This window comes from Genypterus blacodes, unplaced genomic scaffold (assembly GCF_046128005.1).
Source record: "Genypterus blacodes isolate CSIRO-AG114 ecotype Tasmania unplaced genomic scaffold, CSIRO-AGI_Gbla_v1 ptg000007l_1, whole genome shotgun sequence".
Lineage (NCBI taxonomy): Eukaryota > Metazoa > Chordata > Actinopteri > Ophidiiformes > Ophidiidae > Genypterus > Genypterus blacodes.
Window position 1 is genome coordinate 3,518,094 of NW_027466821.1, and position 23,398 is coordinate 3,541,491.

General features: G+C 44.0%; 1 protein-coding gene across 7 annotated transcripts in view; it reads right to left on the reverse strand.

Annotated features, from left to right (window-relative positions):
• Nucleotides 1-12,624: 12,624 nt before the first annotated feature.
• gramd4a (GRAM domain containing 4a) overlaps nucleotides 12,625-23,398 on the reverse strand; it is a 34,355-nt gene continuing 23,581 nt past the window's right edge. For 4 of the 7 annotated variants that reach the window (XM_076152059.1, XM_076152068.1, XM_076152052.1 and 1 more), the window contains 14 exons: nucleotides 22,646-22,787; nucleotides 22,176-22,201; nucleotides 21,755-21,846; nucleotides 20,639-20,730; nucleotides 20,226-20,274; nucleotides 19,890-19,961; nucleotides 19,756-19,799; nucleotides 19,508-19,617; nucleotides 19,166-19,320; nucleotides 17,542-17,686; nucleotides 17,265-17,358; nucleotides 16,525-16,615; nucleotides 16,326-16,394; nucleotides 12,954-16,223 (listed from right to left, as the gene is read on the reverse strand). In XM_076152059.1, the coding sequence (XP_076008174.1) occupies nucleotides 16,113-16,223; nucleotides 16,326-16,394; nucleotides 16,525-16,615; nucleotides 17,265-17,358; nucleotides 17,542-17,686; nucleotides 19,166-19,320; nucleotides 19,508-19,617; nucleotides 19,756-19,799; nucleotides 19,890-19,961; nucleotides 20,226-20,274; nucleotides 20,639-20,730; nucleotides 21,755-21,846; nucleotides 22,176-22,201; nucleotides 22,646-22,787 (1,292 nt within the window). In that variant the 3' untranslated portion in view covers nucleotides 12,954-16,112. Of the gene's footprint in view, nucleotides 16,224-16,325; nucleotides 16,395-16,524; nucleotides 16,616-17,264; nucleotides 17,359-17,541; nucleotides 17,687-19,165; nucleotides 19,321-19,507; nucleotides 19,618-19,755; nucleotides 19,800-19,889; nucleotides 19,962-20,225; nucleotides 20,275-20,638; nucleotides 20,731-21,754; nucleotides 21,847-22,175; nucleotides 22,202-22,645; nucleotides 22,788-23,398 lie in introns of all 7 variants that reach the window. The other 3 variants (XM_076152097.1, XM_076152074.1, XM_076152083.1) reach the window with 1 other exon arrangement.

Below are 23,398 nucleotides of genomic sequence, written 5' to 3' on the forward strand. Positions count from 1 at the left end.
GACAGACTGACCTCAGTCTGGCTGCCTTCCTGCAGTAGGTTTGGCACATTAGCAGGGTTCAAAATATATAGTTCATTGATTCAGCCTCACTGAAAGGGTGCAAGTGGTCAGATGCCGCAAATAAGTGCTCAATAAGTGCTTACTTACTTATGAGCAAATAAGTACTCATAAGTAAGTAAGTAACAAGAAGTGGGCCAAGAAATGAGCCCTGAGGCACTCTCAAAACTGACAAATACACAAACACAATGTCCATATAAATGATCAACATCCTACAAATTATGTTTGTCATGCATTCCGAATCATTCTATTGGCACCTATAACACCCAAAAGACAACATGAGTTGTTCGCAGCTCAGAGCAAAGATTTGATCCATTTCTCAATCTCACTGTCACGACAGATGCACATCAACAAAAGGTCAGAGGACAAATTGCAAATATATGAAAACAGTTTAAATGTGATATTGGAGTTAACATTCATGTTAGCAACATTTCCGACCAAATTATATAATTATATAATTGTTCTACAGAACGTCAATAGGTGATGTTTAATGTAAAGCAGAACTTCGTTCAATTTTCTTACGTCTCTGGGAACTCTTTGACACAGAACTCTACAAGGAATAGTCAGAACACAGACAGCGACAATACAAAAATACATTAAATGAGTAAAATAACAGTAGTTCACAAGCAAGTACAGTGCCTGGCTCCCTGAGTAAGGACACCCAACTGGTCTATAGTGTGAAATGCTGCAGCAGCATGCAGTCCTCTCCTGCTCACAGGACATTGTTTACGACATTAATAAGGTCCGTTTTAGTGCTCTGCTGTAGAGGGAAGTAGAACAGCGCTGACATTTTTCAACTATTTTATTTTCCCAAACTTCCAGGAGTTGCTCGAAGACAAACTTCTCTAGGACTTTGGAGATTAAAAGGTCATTTCAGAGCAGGTTTGTAGTTTTGGAGAACAAGAGGATCAGTACGATTTGTGTCCCCCAAAGCTTGAACGCAGCTTGATTTAGAGAACTTGGGAGCATGACAAGGACAGCAAGGAAAACCTAAAGATTCTTAATCCATACGCACATTCATACCTATTGCATACATGCTACAAGGGCTGTGCTGGAGAAGAGGGATCGGATTGAAGCAAAGGAGATTCTGCGTTCTTCACTCAGGACTTACAAACACTACCCTGAGCATGCAAGTAGAATCAGTGCAGCTTGTGGCACTTTGCAGAGCCTGTCACCTGCGTCTGCTCAGCGGTGACTATAATGATGACGATGATGATGATGATGATGATGATGACAGCGATGTTGTTAATGAAGAGGACACCAACGACGAGGATCCATATGTTTCACAGAGAGTAGCTCTAAAGAAAACCTACATTTCCCTGTGTGATGTCAATAATACTACACTACTGCTACTTCTTATACTTAAAGTGAATGACAATGAAATGCAGCATTTTTGTCATTTGCATTTGTCTTTCTGAGGCATTTTTCTTGAGTCTAAAATCACTTAATTAGGATCATTTATTAATAGCGCCTATGTTTTGCTCTTTACCAAGACATATTTGACTCTTACAGCAAACTTTAGGGCCAATCGCTGTTGGATTTCTATAGATAATATAAAATGGGTTTTACAATTTTATTATCAATATGGCTTAATTTCATGTAGAATGTCTAATATTCTTCTTAAAATGACAATTCTCACCTTCATGCTTCTTTTCATATTTGGACTTTGGATGCATTGAAAGACTGAACTTAAGCTTGAGAACCATTTTGTGGAACCACCAGTAACAGTTTCTAAGAGAAAAGAACAGCCAGCAACGGGACAGAAAGAATTTTGATTTAAGCTCAACACTGATAACAATTGGAAAACTGTAGGGAATTAATTAGAAATTAGTCCTTAAAGAGAAAGGGTGGGGATCCTTTCTCCTATCAGAGGCCATACTAAATTATTGAACACACAACTTATGTTGAAATGTTTAAGACACAAAGTTCACAACGTTTTTTAGGGCGTTTTTAACTTAATTTAAACAACAGCAGACTCATGACCATTAATTTCAATGACTTCTCGATGTCTTGTGCCATGTCAGTAATAACAAGTCAGTCATAATTCAGCTTCTTCGCGATTAGCTCACTCACCACGTAGCTGGCATGCATCGCGTTGTCCTGGGCATCCAAACTCCGGCGCAGAGCGGCAAATTTATCCAAGCTAGTTCGTCCTTTCAGCTCCTCCAGCTGTAATGACGCTCTAGGTTAACTATTTTCATAAACATTCAGTCCATCCCCACACACTGGGCACACAGGTTTGCCTTTTACTTCCACAAAAAAGTAGTTGTTTATCCTTTTGTCTTGGAAAGAACGACATTCCGCACCAACTTTCCGTTTCTTCGTAGCCATGTTCCGCTACCTGTCAATCACTGATGGTGGTAGGTACGTACGACACGCGACGACGGTTACGCTCTGTTGTGTTCAATGACTGTGACCTTGGCCCGGAAAGACAGACATCCACCCGTTTTATCCCAAGGTGAATTGATTTCTCTCTGGAAATTATTTAAGTATTAGTATTTAAGTCTTAAATATTTCTATTTTTGTCTTTGTCAATTTTGTGTGTGTGTTTATGTATTGTCTCGCGGACCGGAAGAGGCCCTACAGGGGCGTATCATGTCTGTTCCTTGTGTTGCTTGTTCGAAGTTTTCCTGATTCCTGATTCTGTTCCGAGCCATCAGGATTAATTAGCACTTCAAGAAACACCGCACATAGCACCTTTAATTTCCCATTCACTCGTATAAATTAACGAGTAAACACAGACAAACAGATGGATAGACAGACTGATAAACATCCAGACAGACACACCATGACATTGCTGCTCATTACCCTCTGGCCTCAGCAGAGGAGTGTGTATCTGCCACGGACTCAATTACTTCCCCCTTTCTTGCATCCTCGGATGTGACATGAATAACCACGTTATGATTACCTCTCTGTCTGCCACGCACGGTCCTCCCACTCCAAAGACTTGTGCGTAATTAAAAATCAAGAAGGCCCAAAAAAAAAAAGGACAGGAAATAACTGGAGTGGCAGGGAGGGAGACTGAAAATGAGACGTATGGAGGAAGATGAAGCGAGGCAGGGTGTGAGGAGACTGTCATCGGGTTTGATTACCGCGAGAGAGATGGGAGAAAACCAGGACGGACAGCGCTGAATGGGAATTTAAAGATGCTGTATGCCTCAGAATGTCAGCCAGAGCTTTAATAAGATGGGATGGAAGAGAGTAGGTTGGACACAGAGATACAGTACAATGAGCACACACAGAAAACATTACGATACACACAAAATGAACACAACCTGCCTGGTTAAACCGGTTTGTAACGTTCCACTATTGGGGATGTCATGGGGTCACATTCCAGAAATGGACAAGGTGAGAAGTTTTTTCACACTGGGGATTGTATCGGTGTTACACATATCAAAATCCATAGTATGATTTTAAGTTTTTGTCGATGCCGCCCCGTTAAATTTGTATTTTGCTCATTTCGCTTCATCACTCAGATTTCCACTCGAAACAAGAATTCCATTTACCCCAAAAGGACTCTTAGTTGGAGCGAGACGCTGTTCTGTGGCAGCTTTGTGATTTGGAGCGGGCTGGCACGCTTGTGTGTTAGAATCTGTGTGATGTCAGCTGAATGAGGCAGACGGATAAAATTTGGGAGAAATCGAAAGGAAAACGAAGAAGAAAATTATAGATAAGGCCAGAAAAAACGAATATATACTTGAAGTGTTGCCGCGTTATCCCCAAATGTGTGAACCTGAACCTGTGTTAGGTACGCTTGATACACATTTTTTACAGCAATTGTTTGATTTGTGATGGGTATTGATCAAATGTCGAGGTCAATCAATAGATCAATAGCTTATAGTTTCTGTTTGAGCCTGATTTGCTCTGGAAATGAAAGAAAGGCAGTTATTTGTTATAGCAGAGAGAGAGAGACAGAGAGAGTGACACCTGTTGACAACAGGCATCCATATCCTGTCAGAACACGCGCACACACACACACGCGCACACACACACTTTGACGTCTGTGTCCTCTTTCTGGAGGACAGCAGAAATTAAGGTGCCAGCAAAGGCCTCTTTCATCAGCTTCCCCCAATGTTCCTCTGGTGACAAGCAAAAAACACACCATATTGGAAGAACACACACACACGCGCACACACACACACTCACCCACACGCACAGGTACAAATTCTCTGTCAGACAGCCGCGACCTTAGCCAGTAGATGCAGGTAGTGCATGTAATGTGCTGACAGATGCTGTTTTTGTTCCTGGACTGTAGGGGGAAAAATTAGTCGGCCGTTCTTTTCGAAGCGTTCGGTGTTGCTTTAATGAGACGAAAAAACCCAAAGCAATCAGAGCGGACCGGCGAGCTGTCAGAGTAGCGGGCGCGTGGCCTAAAAGGCTCGAAGAAGAAGACGAAGAAGTCAAGGTTGATGCGATAAATGTCTGCACGCGGCCGTTATGAAGATTGAAAGCATGTGTGTTTTACTTTTAATAACCAGCCCAAATTGGCAGCGTCCATTTATCACCATGATCACTGACAAATAGAAAGTGTAGGACTCAGCATGAATGAAATTAAGCTTTTGCTCCCAGAAATAGAAGCTTGTACTGGAATATCTGAGCTCTAATTCTGGCCCTTCTGTGGTCCAGATTGAACTGTTTGATCTTCATTTTTCGGTATTTAGCGCCGCAACAAAAGCCAGATAAATAAACTGCTCAAACAGAAATGCATCCTCGATGAGTCACCAGTGCCTGTTTAGAAATGTGGGTCACGTCGGCAAGCGAATTGGGATTTTTTTATCCTATATTTCTAACTTGGAACGTCGCAAGTGCATGCATGCATCACACACAGAGTATTGGATTGATTCAGAAGCTTTTAGAAGGAACTCTGCTAATTATTCTCAGATTTGATGATCAAAATGTGAAGCTCTCTTTTTAGTGGCCAAATGAGTTTGTCTCTCGTCAAAGCTGCAAACGCTCGTTCAGTCACCGCACGACAACAAGAGCACAACAGCAATTAGAAAACAGCGGTCGATACAAAGCGTCGTCCATGTTCTCTCATTCCTTGAGCTCCGGGTCGCGACACCATTCACAAAGGAAGAGGGGGCGGCTCTCCGTTTCTCTCTCTGCTTGCTTGATCTGCGCCTTTTCCCTCATCTTAAACATCTGTCACACACACACACACGCGCACGCACACCCCCCATCCCCCACTCGCTGGCTCAGACGCGTGCCAAATAAACATCATTAAAAACAGGCGGCGGTCGGCCCCATGCGATGCCCACCATGCGTGTCGGGTAAACACCACAACAGCTCATTAGCATCCAAAGTCATCGAATCACAGTGTGTGTGTGCGAGTGAGTGTGTGTGTGTTAATGTGTGAGGGTGTGGTCTGGTGTCATATCTGCGTACAGCTATACTTACAGAAAACGTCGATATGTGCAGTAGGAGTACAGCAAGAAAATCTGTGTTTTCTGTGTGCGTGCACTTGTATGTGTGTGTGTGTGTGTGTGTGTGTGTGTGTGTGTGTGTGTGTTCGTTCCAGCTCATGCATGAGTGCCCGCATGTATGTCGCTTGGAGCAATGGAAAAACAGTTCATTGTACAATAAGCACACTTCTGTTAAAATATTCATGAACAGCACGATGAGCTAAAACGGGAGCAGAGGCTCTGGAGAGTCGTGGCTACTGGAGGTCAGTAGCCAGAAACGGTTGCCGGGGGGATACACAGGTTGAGGTAACATTTAAGGGTTTACTCGATTAGTGACAATGTCCTTAAAAAAAGCTTTTAAAATTCTAAACCTGACCTGAAAAAACTAAATGTGTACCAAACCTTGCTTTGGTCCAACCTGGCCACCGTGATTCTTCACAATCTATCAATTACTTTCTGAGATATTGTGATATAACAGACAAACACCACCAAAAGGAAACCTCAGCGGTGGAGGTGATAATTATCTTGCAGTGATAATTTAGGAGATAATCATCTTTTAACAGTCTTATAATCACTCATTTAGTGAGTTTAAAAGCTTCTCCAAAGAGTTTAACATCCATGGCACTGGAGACACAAGCTCTGAATGTCACCACAACTGAGAGAAATGAAAAACTGAGTGAAATTTGAAGACTCCAAAATCAAACCAAGCTGACCTTTAAGCTCAAGAAGCAACAGTTTGAATAAAAGTAGACGACATGTTGGAAGACCCAGGAGAAGAGAAACACCAACGAAAAAAAGAGTTTGATGGAATTGGTGTTGACAGGCCACAGTCCTTGAGGGAGGAGGAGGAGGAGGAGGAGGAGGAGAGATGGACTCTCAGGCCCGGGCCATTGTCCCTCCAGCAGGGCGATGATCTGACCCAACACCTCTAAACACGCAGAGGAGCGATGAGACGGATGAGACGGATGAGATGGATGAGATGGATGAGACCGAGGCCTTTGACCTTTGCGGTGACGTCTGCTGCGAGTCTCTGGATCCCTTTGGAGCGTCTTTGGAGCGAGCTGAGACTGGCACACGCAGCACATACAGTTATTATCTCCTGAGGCTGTGTATGAAAATATGACGCAAAAGCTCCTAATATTTGTTATATATGCCAGTTTCATGTTTTATGCAGTGTTGAGGTTGTTTGTATTGCACTTGAAGTCGGAACAAAAGAGCTTTCAGCAATTTTAGGAAGACAAACTTTTGCATAAGTTCATGATGTTCTGATTTTATTTATATTTCTGTTTCCATGCTCTAATTTATTCCTGTTTTGTGCATCGTGCCCCGATAATAAAAATGAATTTACAAGAAAAAGAAAGCTGATTAAAGATTCAATAGGTGATCTATCAGACTCTTGGAGGTAATCTGGAACCAGCTATTGGAACCTGGCAATGGGAACGAGGCCAAACGTCCCCAAGGAGCAAATATTAAGATGTAAACTTGCATAATAAAGCGGATGAAAGGTTCGTAGGACAGATACAGGAAGCCAGCGGGAAGATTTAGCAGTCAAAAGCCAAACACAAGTTAACTTAACAGCAGAGCCGAGCAAACACAAACGCCTCATTAAAGTGTATTCAGAGTCCGGGATAAAACAGCACCGGCGTGCAGGATGAGTTGTTGAACCATTAAGGCTGGGTTATGTGAAGCAGCAGCGTGAGGCCTGACGTGTTTGATCCTTGCAGATGTTTTGCCGCATAAACCTGCAAGGGAACGCTTTCTATGTTCGGCTGCAGGTACCAGAGGCCAGCAGGTCCAGTTCGCTCTCTCTCCCTCCTCCACTTCCCTCAGTCTTCATTATACAGCAAACAGCTGGAGGCCTCGGGGAAGGTCGGGAGTGTTTATGTGTGTGTGGGTGGGGGGGGTGTGGGTGTGTGAGTCCTGAGGGAAGGTTTTGGACCTAATTGGCACCGGCATGTCAAATGTTCCCGTGAAGCGAGCTGGCACAGCTGTACGTCAAAACTCCCCGTTCCCAAACAAGCGGAGCGAGAGCATGAATGCGAATCAGCCCCGCCGACCCCTGGGTGACTTTTAGCATCTCGGCGCTGCAGGCGATGAGGACAGAGTCGGGCGGGGCTGGAGGGATATGAAATCAGTTTATTAGACTGGTCAGACAAAAAAAAAAAAAAGTCACACTGCGAGCTAACATGAGTGAAAACGACTGCGAGAAGGTCACCGACACCCAAATCCCATCGACTCGATTGGCTACTTCTAGCTGGGAGGTGATTCTGGGTCGAGGTGAAACCACATATGTCAAATCTTCCCTGTATAAGCTCGGACGCCGTTTGAATCCCAATGCCGTAACTCGGAGGAAGAAAATGATACAAACGAGGACAAGAGGACTTTGCTGGATAAATTTAGACATTAATGAGGAAAAAATGGTCTTCTTGAAACTCCTATAACTCCTACAACATCCATCCCCACTATTATGTGAGGACAACTATGCTGACATAGAATTATTTGCTAATGAATGCGAATTTGGTTAATTAATGATCTCATTAACATAACTACTTATGTTTAATATATCATAGTGATATGGGAGGGACATTAAGCAGCTCAAGTGCCTCTCTTTTATTATGGCCACCGCCGTAACTCAGGCTGGATGCTTTAATATTTGATGGCATGTTCTGGTGTCACGTATATTTATTGCACATTTTTAGGATGTCTTATCATACGTATTCTGCTCTCGTGCTTAATCTCCACAGGCTAATATTAGTATAACTATTAGTATTAGCCTAGACAAGGAGCTGATTCCTCCTCTGGGATTTTTTTAATCATCTTTTCTATTAATTAACCCTGCAGTTAGTCATATTTTGATATTAAAACTGAAAGATGGCAAATGTAACGTTAAGTCAAACTGCTTGACTGGTTGAAAGGTGAACTTCAATCACAGAATCAAGGTGGAGTTCACCTTTCAACCGCCTGCCTCTCATGTGCCAGCCAATAAGGGCTCTTTCTCACCAGATGATTAACCAATCAGGGCTCGTGTTCCTGATTAAGGTGGTAGGCTTGTATGACCTTTTCTTAGCTGTAGTGATGTGATGCCAAAAAAGCTTTGTTGTTTTGCTCCAGCTGGTGCCTTCGTCCCCTATACAACCAACCAGATAAGAGGTTAAAAAGCTGCATTTTATTGCTGCAAATCAAATCTCTCTCTCTCTCTCTCTCTCTCTCTCTCTCTCTCTCTCTCTCTCTCTCTCTCTCTCTCTCTCTCTCTCTCTCTCTCTCTCTCTCTCTCTCTCTCTCTCTCTCTCTCTCTCTCTCTCTCTCTCCCTCTCTCTCCTCTCTCCCTCCCTCCCCCCCCCCCCATTCGGGCTCCAAGGTTCAGCTGGAGGTTAAGCCGGGCATCCAGATCTGCATGAAAGACATGTCTGCGATTAAGACAAACGGACTCGCCGATGTTCCTTGGAGCCGTTTTGAGGGAAGAGAATCAAATTAGAAAACAGAGCTTTATGGGGCTGTGGACTAACTGGATGTTGATGTGGTGTTGCCATCCAGATCAGAATTCAACAACCAGCATCTAGTGTTGCTGTGAGGGAAAATTAGATGAAGTGGAGAGGGACAGAAAGCTTCAGAAGAGCATAAAAAGCATCATTTGAATTTTGCTCAATAGTTTGTTTGCTCTTTTTCATGTGCATGGACCCTCATAGAACTTCATAATTGTGTGCTTCGGTGAGACAAGCAGAGGTATCATGTTAATAGAGATTGTGCGTGCGTGTGTGTGGGTGTGGGTCCGCGCGTGTGTGGGTCTGGGTTTGTGTGTGTGTGTGTAAAGCCATTATGCCTGCTGCTGACAGCTGCTAGAGGGGAGAGTGATGTCCAGAATAGCCTGCACTCCTTTAGGGGAAGAATCATTTCAACATTTAACTAATGACTGATGGCCGGGCAGCCAAATGTCCGTCCTCTCCACTCCAGCACACCCACACACACACATGCACACACACAGCGAGACGCGGAGGTCACCTCAACCCACCGCAGCTCGAGACGTCTCACACACACACACTCATTCCCGAGCCACGTGTGCATTAATGATGGACGGGACAGGAAATACAAGTCCAAGCAAACAATTCTGACGCTTTAATTTATGAGACGTCACTTCAAAGTCACACTATCAGAGTTCACAAAAATGAAGAAACGACAACTTCCTGCATCCTCCTCCCGACCCAGAATCCCTTCAATGCGACTGGTTTGTAATTACAACCTGACATCTGGGAAATAGGACAGGAAATAAAGGCTTTTTCGGGTATTTAAGACATTATTCTTTGTCCTCCCCTTGTAGCAGCACAAGTTTGGAGTCATCACTTCCTAAGCAGAGAGATTTCCCAGCAGTGACTTCATCCAAAGCTTTAATTTGGACAAATATGATGAATCTGTGGCGTTATCGCTGAGAGGGAAAAGGGAGCTCAGCTCTTTGACAGCTCGGAATTGTGATTTAAGCGGATGAGAGAAATGTCGTGTTGCTGCACTACGGCACCACTGCAACTTCACTGTTCCTGCCGGTTGACCTTCAGTGAACTTTGCAATGTCTCTACTTGGCTCTGAGGTTGTGACGATCACAAACACCAGCAGAAGGATGATGATCAGCACTCCACCCGCAGGTACCTGCTGCTTTATACAGACTAAACAGACAGAACATGTAAACAAACCAGGGGGCCAACAGAGATCAAGATGATACAAAGATCTGAAAAAGCAACAAACGCAGATGCATGAAAACCTGAAAAAGACAAAGTTCTGCTACACTGAAGCTTCATGAATCTTAAAATCCCACAAGAGACAAAAGAAAAACTTAAAAAACAACAAAACAAAACAAACAAACAACAAAATGGGGCAAAAGACAAGATGGTTGTCTGAGTTTGTAACAAGAAGATGAACAGTCGTGGTCAGAATGTGCTTTATTTTGAAGTCTGCTTGTTTACTTTATGCACTTATCAGTGTAGATTAAGGTTAGGATTGAGCAGATATTAATCTCCATGTGCAAGTACGCTATGTACACACGCGCACACAAGCGGGCTGACCCCAGCTTGGACAGGGAGACAGAGCCGGGCTGTCAAAAGCGCTGTCACCATTTTGTCACGTCGTACAAATTGGCGTTTGGCGATGTCTCTTTTGGGCAGAACTAAAAATACACCGAATCCATCAAGCAAAGCAGCGGGGGCAGACGCCAGCCTCTGAATGACTCTGAGGTGTCATTTACACAGCGTCACTTCAAACCGCCTTAAAATGTATCAAAGTGTGTGACATTCCACCCCCACACCCCCTCCTGCTCTCTGGAAATAGAGCTTTTAACTAGGAACAAAGAAACCAGAGATTCGGCGCATTATAGAGGGAAGACGCTCACATCCGCGGGTTAACAAACAGCCGTGAGTGTGCGGTGAGTCTTCTCGTAAGATAAAGAAAAACACTTTGGGCTCGGGAGAAGAGAAGAGAAATGTGCAGGAGCTTTGACAGCTTCTCTGCAGGCTGTTAACCAAACAAGCCTGAGCTGAGATGAACTTTGTTACACTAATGAACTGTGGAGCTTCTCGGTGGTTCTCCAACTGTAACTGTAAGGCAGATGAGCTGGCGTCATTTGTTTTGCTCCAGTATTAGGCTGAGAAAAGAGGCAAGATCTTATATTTGAGACATAAAATGAAAATTTGAATTCTATTATTCCATCCTAGTGCATCACGGGATAATAAGTCCGGATTTGTTTCATTTAAACAGAGAATTACTTCTGAAGAATTTTCAAAATTGTCCTAAAGCACAGGAGTGAATATTTGTTGCATTTGAGCTTCTTTTGACCATTCTCTGCTGTGAACAGATTATTTAAACCCTATTACAATCTATCTCCAATAAGCTTTAAATGTCACAGCTGTATTACTTGTATGAATGAGGCTGTATGAGGAAAATAGTCACAGTGACATCACCAGCTCAGGCTTTGTACTGTAATCGTGGTGTTCTCTGTGGAAGGAGCTTTTTTATACAGAGGCCTGAGAGAGAAAACAAGGTGCAGTTTAAGTCTATTGGAGTAATCAAGCCTCAATCAAAATGTAAATGTGAGGTAAAACGCATGTTAACACTCCACCTCCCGCGGCGATGACTGACAGCTTCAACCGCTGCCTCATTTACACGCAAATTGCGATTTACAAATTGGAAACGAGCAAATGGGAAAGGAAATCAAAGGAAAGAATCACAAGAAATTCAGATTTCTGGCTCAATTCAGCTTCTTTCTCACCTCAGTGTAGGCAAAAACAAATCTTGTAGCACGGCAATTTTGGGGGGAATTGTGACATTCTGGAAGGTCATAATAATAATAAAAAAATTTAAAAGAATCTGGGAAATTTCCATATAATCAAGAATTTTGATGGGAGATTTTCCCCTCTCTTGTCAGGATTTTTGCCTAGAAGCTTGTTGTTTTTATTTATGGTCAATATGCAAAAGCCTAAGAGTATCATTTAGGATTTTAGAAGCACATTTAATGTTTTTCTCTTGTGGTTTTCAATGCACCAAAAGCAGACACATTGCTGTCCTTTTCATGTGTAGTCACATCCATTTCCTGCCAATCAAAAGAGGAAGTTGAAAAGCTGCAGCCCTGGATTTCATTCTGACTGTTGCACAAAACAATCTGACATTCACAACCACTTACAGATAGAAAAGGGTGCTATTTATACTTAAGTGTGCTGGATGTGACGCTTTCTAAAAGTCTGCAACCGGCTGACGAATCACTCTGAAAGTTTTACAATGTGTCTGCGTCATGAAGAAGGTTTGAAGTGCTGCAATTTGCATCCATCGTTTGAGAAATATATGACCGAACAAAGTTAAGTACCGTGCATTATTGTACTTTCCGGTAGCCACGAGTTGAACATTAATAACCTTGATAAGGAAGCAGAATAACCGATTTCCGACCAAAAATAATGGTAGCTTTCAATCAGATGGCAGTGCACAAACTATTCCTATTTTCATTATATGGTCTCCTGCTTGAGCTACTGAGATTATAGAGTTAAGCTTTGGGGCTCAAACACACAACTTCTGTTCATCAGCTGAAACCGGTCTTACAGTGACCCCAAGTGGCTGTAAGCAAGAACTGCATCCTTAAAAGAATAAGCTAAAAACTTCACCACACAAAATGACAGTAAGCAGGAGAAAAAAATACCTTAAAGTCATTTACTTAAATTAAAAAAATGTACATCACATTATCCTTTACAATAAACATGTCTTTTAAAAACTCAGTGGGTTTTTTTCTTCACTGTACATTTCAACATTTTGTATACAAATTCCTCTCCGTGACAAAAACGTCATTAGGAAATCATGTTTACACCTCAGATGACAAATTAATTACTCTGAACTCATTGACTGCTGTGAGTGTAATTCACTGTATGTACCAAATATTAGGAGAACCGTCTCAGCCCAGGAAGTAGAACAATGTGGATCTGGAATTCTGCTGATTTCTTTATTGATTTGAACTTTTTCGATTCAGTCACGGTGGGACAACGGTCGGCGTTTGACGAGCCGTTTTGAAGGCTAAGGACTATTCGGTCGAGATGTTGATGTTGAAAAGCTTTTCCAAAAGGCATAATTAACATTTACACACAGTTAGAAGAGCTACATATTTAATACGCAGAACAGCGAGGGATTTCTCCGTGAAACCTCCTTGAAAGAGCGACGCCTGTGTTTTTCTCACACCCCCTGATCCTCAGACCTGCTGTGGATCTTTGCCATGAGCGATACACACAGTATGTCAGTCACTGTGTGGAAACCTCCCACCAAAGTGTCTTTCAGTACTGAGAGTTTTCAAACACAGTGGGAATCACACAGCAAACTCTGGCAAAGGATCACATCAGATACATTACTGACCATCCACTGTAACACAATATGAAGGGTTTTTTGTTACAAATTGAATAAAAGTAACCGCAACAACAAGAAAGGCAACAAATGACTGATAGCAAATCAAATTGTCCCTTTAGGAAGAGATAAGTGACAGTTTTGCACTTACTCCACAAAATCCTCTCTATTTAATCACTAAATTGCTGTTTTTACTTGAAGTTGTGTCTTTGTCTCTTCATTGTGTCACAATGGATCAACTTTCAGAAGGCAGCCATGTGCCAAAAACAATGGCGTCGCACTTTCAGTCCGGCATGAGCGTCTCTGCTCTGTATGGAACCTGTGAAATAAGGGATTTACCACAAAGTGCACTGTAACCAAGTAGTGTGATGTTAGATATGGAAATGTACATGCTCTATGGTGGAGGGAAATACATCTGAACCTGTGCTTCCTATTGGTTAAAGCCTGAGCAGAGACGTCACGTGATCGGGGCAAAGCCAATGAGAGCCGAGACATTAAATCAACAACAGAGCGTCGCACTCCAGTCGTCATAACTCACTCATCAAAAAAGAATTCAAACTGGATGCTCGAGAGGAAAACAAAAGAAACGCGTCGGTGATCAGTGGAATTGTGTAAACACGAGCGTAGGCAGAGTATGGCAGAGAGAAAACAAAAGATTTGGCAAAGAAAAAAGATACAACAAACGCGTTTACATTCTGTGCTTTTTCTCTGAGTTCAGCTTTCCGAAGGGCCTGGCAGACCCTCGGGCCGCTGCGTCTCAGAGTTGTAACAGATTAGGAAAAGAAGGCTTCAAGACTACAACAACAAAAAACAGCCAATCCGATCACACAGTGAGAGAGAGCCTTCGTCACGCGCTGATTCCAACAGGTTTTCCCCCCATTAATGGATCAAATTTCCTCCTAACGCAAAAACGTAAATCCATATCTGGGAAGGCCAACCGGTAGTGCTTCACTGGTCCACTGCTGTTATTCTGTTGCAGTTTCATATCCAGTGGCAGTTTAGATCGTAACGGAGACGAGAGGGGACTTTAGATTTCGGCCGAAACCTGGAAAGAAAAATGTAAGCTTGAGGAATAGAAACAAAAAAGATTCAAATGTCAAGATGTCACTTTTTGAGCGTGTTTGGGGGTTAATGTACATAAACAGGCTAAAGCTTGTGCTGCTGGGCTGGAACAGCGACCGTCTCTCGTACTAAAGTGAAATGACGACCTCCGGTCTCGTATCCTCTCTTCACGCGTCTCACCAAACACGCTGAAGGTGTTAAAGTGATTTAGTTTGGCATCGTATTCCTACACATCAAACCACTCAGCCAGAATAAAGACCAGCTTTCATCCTGCTCCGGTGGCGTCTCTTTGAATAGAACAACGGCGATATTGTTTGTTTCTGTTGCTGAGCATTTGAAGATGATTTAAAGACGATGACATCAGCTAATTAGCAGAGAAACACCCACATCAACTCTGGATGTTTGATACACTTTCACTAATTAAGACTTTTTTTTTCGCAAAACTGAAGCTCTATTGCCCTTTGGTGGACCTTTAGGTTCAACCATTCCATTCCAAAATACGTCCACTCTGCTTGAACTGTTGAGCGTTCAAGATCGGCAATGTGTCTGGAATTCCACTTAACATTCTAATAAAGTGCAGGGGAAGAACACTGTTGACAGGAGAAAAGGAAATCTACACGTCTAGATATCTAAATGATGCCTTCAAGTGAGAAAGCTCCACGCTTTCAACAGCAGTCAGTGTTTGAATCGTCTTAACGGCGAGTGTGCTGGTCTCTAACACGTCCAGCAGCTCAGTGATTCGTCCCACAAAGGCCGGCACAAAGACTCAGCTCAATAAAACTCAACCAAACTAAACAAGAAAGGTAACAATTTCACTATACGTTTCACATACACGCAGGTACAAACACTGAAGCGGAGCAAAACGTCTGTGTTTCCGAGTTCGACCGGTTGACCAAAACGTGGGTTTTTTGTGTCTACAAAAGGAAAGAGAGGAAGAGTGTGGAGGTTAGACGACAGCAGTGTAAACGAAGGGAGAGGCTCTGCGTTTTCACAGCTAATACACCTTTCAAACCACAATCCTTGGCCACGCCCATAATGTCAGCAGGTCCAATGAAAATACCTCAGAGTTGATCTTGTGTTTTTTTCCCGCAGCTAAACGTCACGGTTACGACCTTTCCAGTTGCTTGGCGACCGGTTTTCGACGCGGCATAATGACAAAAAACTACATTTTCGGAGAGAAAGACGAAGCCACTTGAACGCAACGTAAGACCCAGAGTTCCTGCCCACAGATACGCACACAGACACGCACACATGCAAACCCACACTACAGTATATGTGCACCATAAACATATACACGTCTGAAGAAAGAAGTGCGTCAAAGGGAACCGGTCAGCCAGTGGAGTTGGTCAATCAGGTGGGAGAGGAGTACCAGCCCCCTCACCAGTCCAGTCTTCTGCTGATTGCTGAAAACCACGACCTCGCTCCTCCCGGTGGGTTCTGTGCATCGTCCAGTAACTACAGTCCATTCAACACCTTTAAAGCGTCACACGCGTGTGAATGAACACAACCCGTGTAGCTGACATGCCCTCCGACAGCGGCCTGAACATGGAGTCAAAGCTGGACGATGGACCAGGAGGTGGAGGTGGTCGAGTCTCACACAGACGCAGAGGAGCATGGTGTCGGAATGAAATCTTCTAGTCCGGGGTGAAGGACGGGAGGCTCTCCGTCCAGACGTGTTGTCCCAGCGCGGGGCTCTGTGGCCTGGGTGCGGCCCCCCTGCCCCCCCCCCCACGTCTAGGGCTCTGCGCTGGCCGGAGGTTTGGTGGTGGTCACGATCTTCATGTACTGGGTGAAGATGGCCTCAAACGCCTCGTCTCTGTGGATCATGGCGCCGAACACCAACGGCTGGATGAGACGGAGATTCAGTTCATAAAATCATCTTCATGAAATCAGAGATGAGCATTTTACCAATACATAAGAGAAAGTTCCCTTCTGTCCATACTGTACCTTCTGTGTGGATGGGGTTGCTATAGAGATGCCCATTCCACTTCCTGGCAGGACTGACAGCACTTTGTACTGTGAGGGGAAAAAAACAAAAACATCGGGTCAAATCCCATCAAAACAACAAACCTGAGGCCTGATACTGAATACAAAATCAGATTAGATGAAGGTTTTGGTTGAAGGGAAATGGACAGGAGGAGGAGACCTTTTGTATGTCAGTGATGTCCACAAGCTTGATGACTTTGTTCTTCTTGGACGCGCTGGATCTGGAACTGGAGCTCTCAAAGCACAGGTAACTGAGAGAGGGAGACAGGGCGGGAGAGAGAGAGAGAGAGAGAGAGAGAGAGAGAGAGAGAGAGAGAGAGAGAGAGAGAGAGAGAGAGAGAGAGAGAGAGAGAGAGAGAGAGGGCGGGAGAGAGAGAGAGAGAGAGAGAGAGAGAGAGAGAGAGAGAGAGAGAGGGAGACAGGGCGGGAGAGAGAGAGAGAGAGAGAGAGAGAGAGAGAGAGGGAGACAGGGCGGGAGAGAGAGAGAGAGAGAGAGAGAGAGAGAGAGAGAGAGAGAGAGAGAGAGAGAGAGAGAGCGAGAGAGAGAGAGAGAGAGGATTATTTGATAAAACATCTTGCTGTAAGGGATTTGGGGAAAATGTGAGCTCCATTTCTCATTGTCAGTCACCCACACAAAGACGGCAAAGAGATTTAGAGATGAGCGTTATTCTCAGGAGGAGGGACGTCCTACTTGATCCTCTGCTGACTGACACAGAGACATCAAGAGGGAGAGAGGAGACGTGGTGCACCTCCTTGCGAGGGGCCTTTTCCATTACTTGTTAATACCACAAACCCATTAGCCTAAATAACTCCGGGCTCGCTCCTCCTCTTCCTCTCTCTCTTTCTCCTCACAAATTTAATGACAAAAGATGCTCGCCCAAGAAAAGATGTCCCACTTACTTCTCTGTGACGTAAAGCACTCCGTTCCTGATGTAATCGGTGGGCATTTTCCTGTCTCGGTTGATCAGGCAACACCTCCAGCCGTTCTCGCACACTGAAAATACACAAGATGCAAAGTAAAGCTGTGCGAGCTGTGGGAGCGATCTGAAACTGAAGTTATTATAATCGCCGAGCGCTTTTATTGTCACGCTTTCTGAAATGAAATGTGTTAAATGTTTATGTGGCAGAATGTGAGGTGTTCTTGTTGTTCTTCTCATGTTGCAGTAAGTCCACTCACCAGCCAGAGGGCGCTCTGACTCCTGCAGGTTGAAGATCTCGTGGAAGGCTCCCTTCTTGGTGCTGTGGGAGCGACCCGCCTCCTCCTCCCTGCTTACTCCGCATGGCACCGTCGCCAGGCTGCTCCGAGAAACCACCGGCTGGACCTAGAGAGGAAGGGCGAAGAGGAGGAGGAGGAAGGATGAAAGGGGAGGAAGAGTGGGAGGATGGCAGGAAGACGGAGGGGGACGAAATTGCCATAACAAGGGCAGGGAGGAAAGGAAAGAAGAGGGAGGACAGGGAGGAATATTTTTGTAATATTACATTCAACATCATGACTCAACATCACAACACCTTCATGTTGCCAAAACAGCATCACTCTTACAGACGCTGCATATTGTTATTGCGTGCGTCTGTTCTTCTTGTGTTGAGACCCGACGCCTATAAAGCAACCAGATGGACGACAGCATGAGAAGTATCGGCTCCTCTCATGGAGTTCTCAGTTTATTACAACTTTATTCTCGTTTATATTATTAATCTTTCTTTAAAATATAACTTGCATCACGACTTTACCTACAAAATGCTATCAATTCTCCAAATCTCTCTTTTGATTATATGATACGATGATAAGTATAAGGGCGGTTTGTTGTCGTATAGCTACAGTTCACCATTCATCCAGATCCTATTGAGACAAATGATATTTTTAATTAATAACGCCAAGCCAACGACTGAAAAATATTGATGGCAATCTATTTAAAATAAAAACTAGAAGCAACCTGCAGGTTTGATTGCTACATACAGAGGAGGGGAGGGGGGGGGAGGGGGGGGGGGGGGGGTAATATTCCACTACAGAGGTCAAGGCTCTATTCTACTGTAACACTGGAGCTTCAATTCAACACATTCCTACATCTCACAGAGCGTCTATGACAATGGATCAAAACAGTCAGAGGCAGGAGTATTAGACTTAGACTTATTTCTTAGGTTCACATCTGGACAAGAACAGCTGCAGTAGTTAGAGCAACCAGCCATTATGACATTCTTGCCTAGAGATGTTTTGATCCATTCTGATCACAAACACTGGCGGCCAGTCCCAAGGTGTGTCACGGTGTGCGAGTGGACGCAATCGCACACGCATACAACAACACACACACACTTAGGTGGACTGGCGGCACACCCGGGCACAGTGGAGGAACCAAAGGGAGATACACCAGAGTCCCTACCTTCTCATTGCCAGAGAGCTGAGAGAGAGAAAGGACAGAGTGAAACCTGTGACTGCTGCCACAGTGAAGACACAAACCATTCTCACACACACACACATTTTTAATAAAGCAATGAGAGAAGTGATACTGGAGTGGTACTACTGAGTCATGTAGAGGGAAAACCTCTGCACCCTCCAGCAAAGGTTGATTTGAGGATCAGAACAGGATTGCTCAGGCTGACACACCAACATATGATTGAGATTTGAAAATTTGTGGTTCTGTTGAGTTTTTGTTCCAGAAACGACCAGAAAAAAGATTCAAGATCACCTGAAACATCTGGAATAAATCACTCAAAACATCTGAAAATTGTGATGCAAGTGAAAAGTGTTCAGTTGAGAAGAGACAGACGTGTGTGTGTGTGAGTGTGTGTGAGTGTCTGGGCCTTACCCGTCGCGACACAGTGGCATTTGTCCTCTCTTTGAGCTGGGGGTCGGTGGGAAGGCTGTTCCACACGATGTAGGGCGTGTCGTACTTGTCCCGTAGCTTCGGACAGCTCTTAAACAGGAAGTCTATGATGAAGAACTTGATGCCGGCGTACAGGCCTGGAAACACAAAGCAGAGACGTGAGAGACGAACAGGGCGAAGAAGCAAGAGGACGCGAGAAGCGGTTTGTTCTTGTGTGTGCGGTGAACTGAATGAGCTCAGCAGTTTCCATGCTCATAATGGCTAAATGAGGAATGTAAATGAGTTATGTCTTAAGTATAAAGAAGCGCTCTGTTTGTGTCTTACCCATCATGAAGCCCATGAGTTTGTATGGCAGGACACAGGAGGTGATGAACGCCACCCACAGGCAGATGTAGAGTTTGCGAGTGCTCTCCGGCTGCACCCACATGAACAGGCTGACAGAAAAAAAACAACACCAACACACACACACACACACACACACACACAAGATCAAACACATAAAGGGGAGAGAATTAGCGCTTGACGTCTTGTGTTCCAGTACATTCTATGCATAGTTATCACTTGTAACTTACTTCTTTATTTTCTCCAACACATCTGCCATCTTGCCAAACAGGTTCTGTAGATGAGATGAAGCATTGTTCCGACCAATAGTGTCATGTAAAGTGCTTGTTCAGGATTTGAGCCCCTAATCTAAGCTTTGATGTACCTGTGCTTTTTGTGCGACGTCCAGTACAAGCTGAAACTTCTCTGACACGGTTAAGTCTTCCTTGGGAGGCTCCTGCACGGAAAAAGGCAGATGTCAATGCGTCAGGAAACATCTACTCCATCACTCTCAGGGGAATCACACTATTACTGCTTAACCCAGAGTCCACTATAGGGTGACAGGTCAGATCAAATGAGTCATAGTGGTCTGACCGCTCGTAACCTCCAGTCAGCCGGGCAGAGTGATGACTTGAGAATTTATTCGCCTGTCGCTTGCACATATTTCAACTCCTGCCACTTCGAAACAGGAAGTTGTGCGTTCCAAAGCGTGAAGTCTTACCACGGGTTCAGAGACCTCAGGCACAATGCTCCACTGGATCCTCCAACCTCTGCGGAGGGAAAAGGAGAATGTGAAGACATTTTGCCAGAATAGGCAAATAATGACACCAAACTAGCCTCAGACTTTTAATTCTGTATAACCTTTCACTTCAATGTGACCAGTTGTCCCACTTTGAAGCTCATAGTCTAGACACATGTCTGACAAATATGTCCTCATTTCATAACAATGATTAAAATGCTCTATTTTAAGATTGTTCTGATGGTTATACAGCTTAATTCAGCTTAATTCTAAATTGTGCTGGTTTACCAGATGTTAACAAAGACACTATTTCATGTTATTTGTTATAATCAGTAAGAAATCTTTGACATCAGTGTTCATATAATGTGGATAATAATGGAATAATGGAGTTTTACCGAGCGATGAGGTAATTCAAGGACAAGCGCAGGATTGCGAGGAAGAGGAGCATGGGAATGGCCCAGCCATGCCAAGCAGCATTCATGTAGATCTGGAGGGAGACAAAAGCAAAACAGTTCGCTGAGCTACATTTCAAAACAGCACGAGCCAATTTAGAACTTGCTCTGAAACGCAATCTGTACTCAGATAAAGAAAAACGGATGTAATTACAACTTTGTGATCGGATCTCAGTCATAAGTAGGCGGGATTAAAAGCAATCCAAACAGACGGGACAGAAGTGTGTGAGAAAATGTTGTTGTTGTTGTTAATAAAATGATTTTGTATGAGGAGTTGTGACTTGCCACGAATAGTTTCTGGAAAGCAGACAGCTGCAGCTATTAAAAATGGATGAAGCCTGTCCATGGAGTGAGGAAGGGCAGCTTTAACCGCCCAGCGACCCGTCACAATGCAGACACGGATAACGGATAACTGGACGAGCATCAGTGAGATGACGCTGACAGCTCTTTTTTCAATGCGCAACATAACATATAAATCCAGAGCTGAGACCAGAGCGAACAACCTCATTTATATATTTCAGCAGATGCTGCGGTCGGATCATCAGAGTTTGTTTTCGTTGTACTGATGCGCTGGAAGAATCCACCAAGGCTGAAGTATTGTCAATGTTTCCGAAGTAGCACATAAAAGTGCTTGTTCCTATGTAGCAGCAGGTGGTTTAAATGATGTATAGAGGCTGTCATTACTACATGTTGTCAGCCAGCGTTGATGAATGCCACAAATCTCTATTTAGGAATAATCTGCGTCTTCATGTATGAGATACAGATCAGCTGCCGACACAGACGCAATGATTTCCTTTAATGGTGATTTGAGGGTTTGGGATTACTCTGGCACATTAGTGGCACAGTGGACGACACCATTAGAGGCTCATCTCTGCAAACCTGCCATTTACTGACAAAGCTAAATAGAAGGAATATGATGGGAGCATGACTGATTGTGGAGATAAATGAGCGATCGGAAGCTTGGTTGACAAATTTGCATAATTTCAGGGTTGAAGTACAGGCAGAAATGAAGAGAAGAAAGTGTGGTACAATGCATGAGGGACTAAAGTGCACACTTACAATGAAGGCAATAGCTGAGGTGTAGACGGAGTGCCAGTTGGATAAGGCGGAGAGGTTCCTTAAGAAGTTGGTGACAGGCCGGGCTCCTCGCTCTGAAACCACACACATGACGCGGTTCAGTCAGTAAGATTAGGAGGGATAAGTCTGTTTAAGCATTATGTTTAAAGGCACTGGAATGTATCAAACTGTGTTTATCTAGATGAATATTTAAAATGAAAAAGAGATTTAAGAAGGAGATCTGAGAATTTGAATACCATAGCATTTTAAAGTGGCTACCAAACAACAAACATGCAAAAACACTAAATTTTATAAACTTTTATACCACTAACATAATAGCTGTGCTTGTACTTTTTACATGTGTGTGTGTGTGTGTGTGTGTGTGTGTGTGTGTGTGTGTGTGTGTCTCTGTGTGCGTACTTACTGAGTCGCCTCATGTTTTCTGTCAACCTGTATAGAACACAAAAAGTGAAGGTCACAAGAGACGCAGATGCTCACGTACACGAACAAGGAAAATGTTCTAGAGTGCTAGAGGAGAAGGAGGAGGAGGAGGAGGAAGATGCACTTTGGCCTTCGTCAGGCAGGTGTGACTCAGCCGCTTTCAAATGGGAGGAAAGAATGGAGGGACAGAAAATAGAAAGGGAAGTAATTCTCAGCCATCGTCCTCCATGAACATAACGCGCTGAATATTTTTAATCTGGCAACCGACATGATCAAGTGCTGCGTTCAAGGGATGGCAGAGTCAATATACTTAGAATATGTTGGATTTGTTCCAGCTGGAATGAATGAATGTTCCTCAGTTGAGAATTGAGATTGGCTGGATGCTGCCTACCAGTGCGCACACACACACACACACACACACACACACCCACGCACACACTCACTCCCCCCCACCTTTTAGCACTTAGCGGCTCCTCGGTCTCCACGGTGCTCTCCTCCGGCTGGAAGCGGAAGTCCTCGATGTAGACCCCGAAGCGCTCGTACAGCCACTTTTGGAGTCGCGAGCTCCATACCTCCTTCTGCTGCTTCTCTGAAGCTGTGTGAGGTGAAGAACACAAAGAACAGAAAGCATAAGAAATGAGCACCTTAGATGCTGCAGATCAGACCAAATACAGTCAATTAAAAAACATTATTAAATACATCATCAATGAGTAAACTCAATGAGAAACTCCTCCCTCCATCTGAATAGACTCATTCATTCTTCTTTATTTATCACTAAAACATTGAGAAGTTCATGAGTGGGTTTTTGTTTTACATTTTCTTTCTTTGTAACAAATGCAGATGTAGATAAAACATTGGGCCGGCATATCTCGCAAAGTTCTATCAACAATCACACACGACAATGATTTGTATCCAGGCTCTGATGCAGTGAGTACTAGGGCTCACTCCTCATCCTCTCTCTCCTCTTCCTCGGAGACTGAAACATGTCGCTACCTCCTCTCGGCCCTTTTTATCTCCACATCCAAGCTTGAACATCAAACGCAGTCGCGGCTCTAAAGCGCGTCGGCACACGTGCGCACCTCTGACAGGCGTGTCTGCCCTACATGAAGCGATCTACAAACACAACCCATTTTCCAAAATTAGTCCCTCTGCCTCTTTCCTTCAGACACTCCAGAAAGTCAGTGGGCCACTTGAAGTTGGACTGAA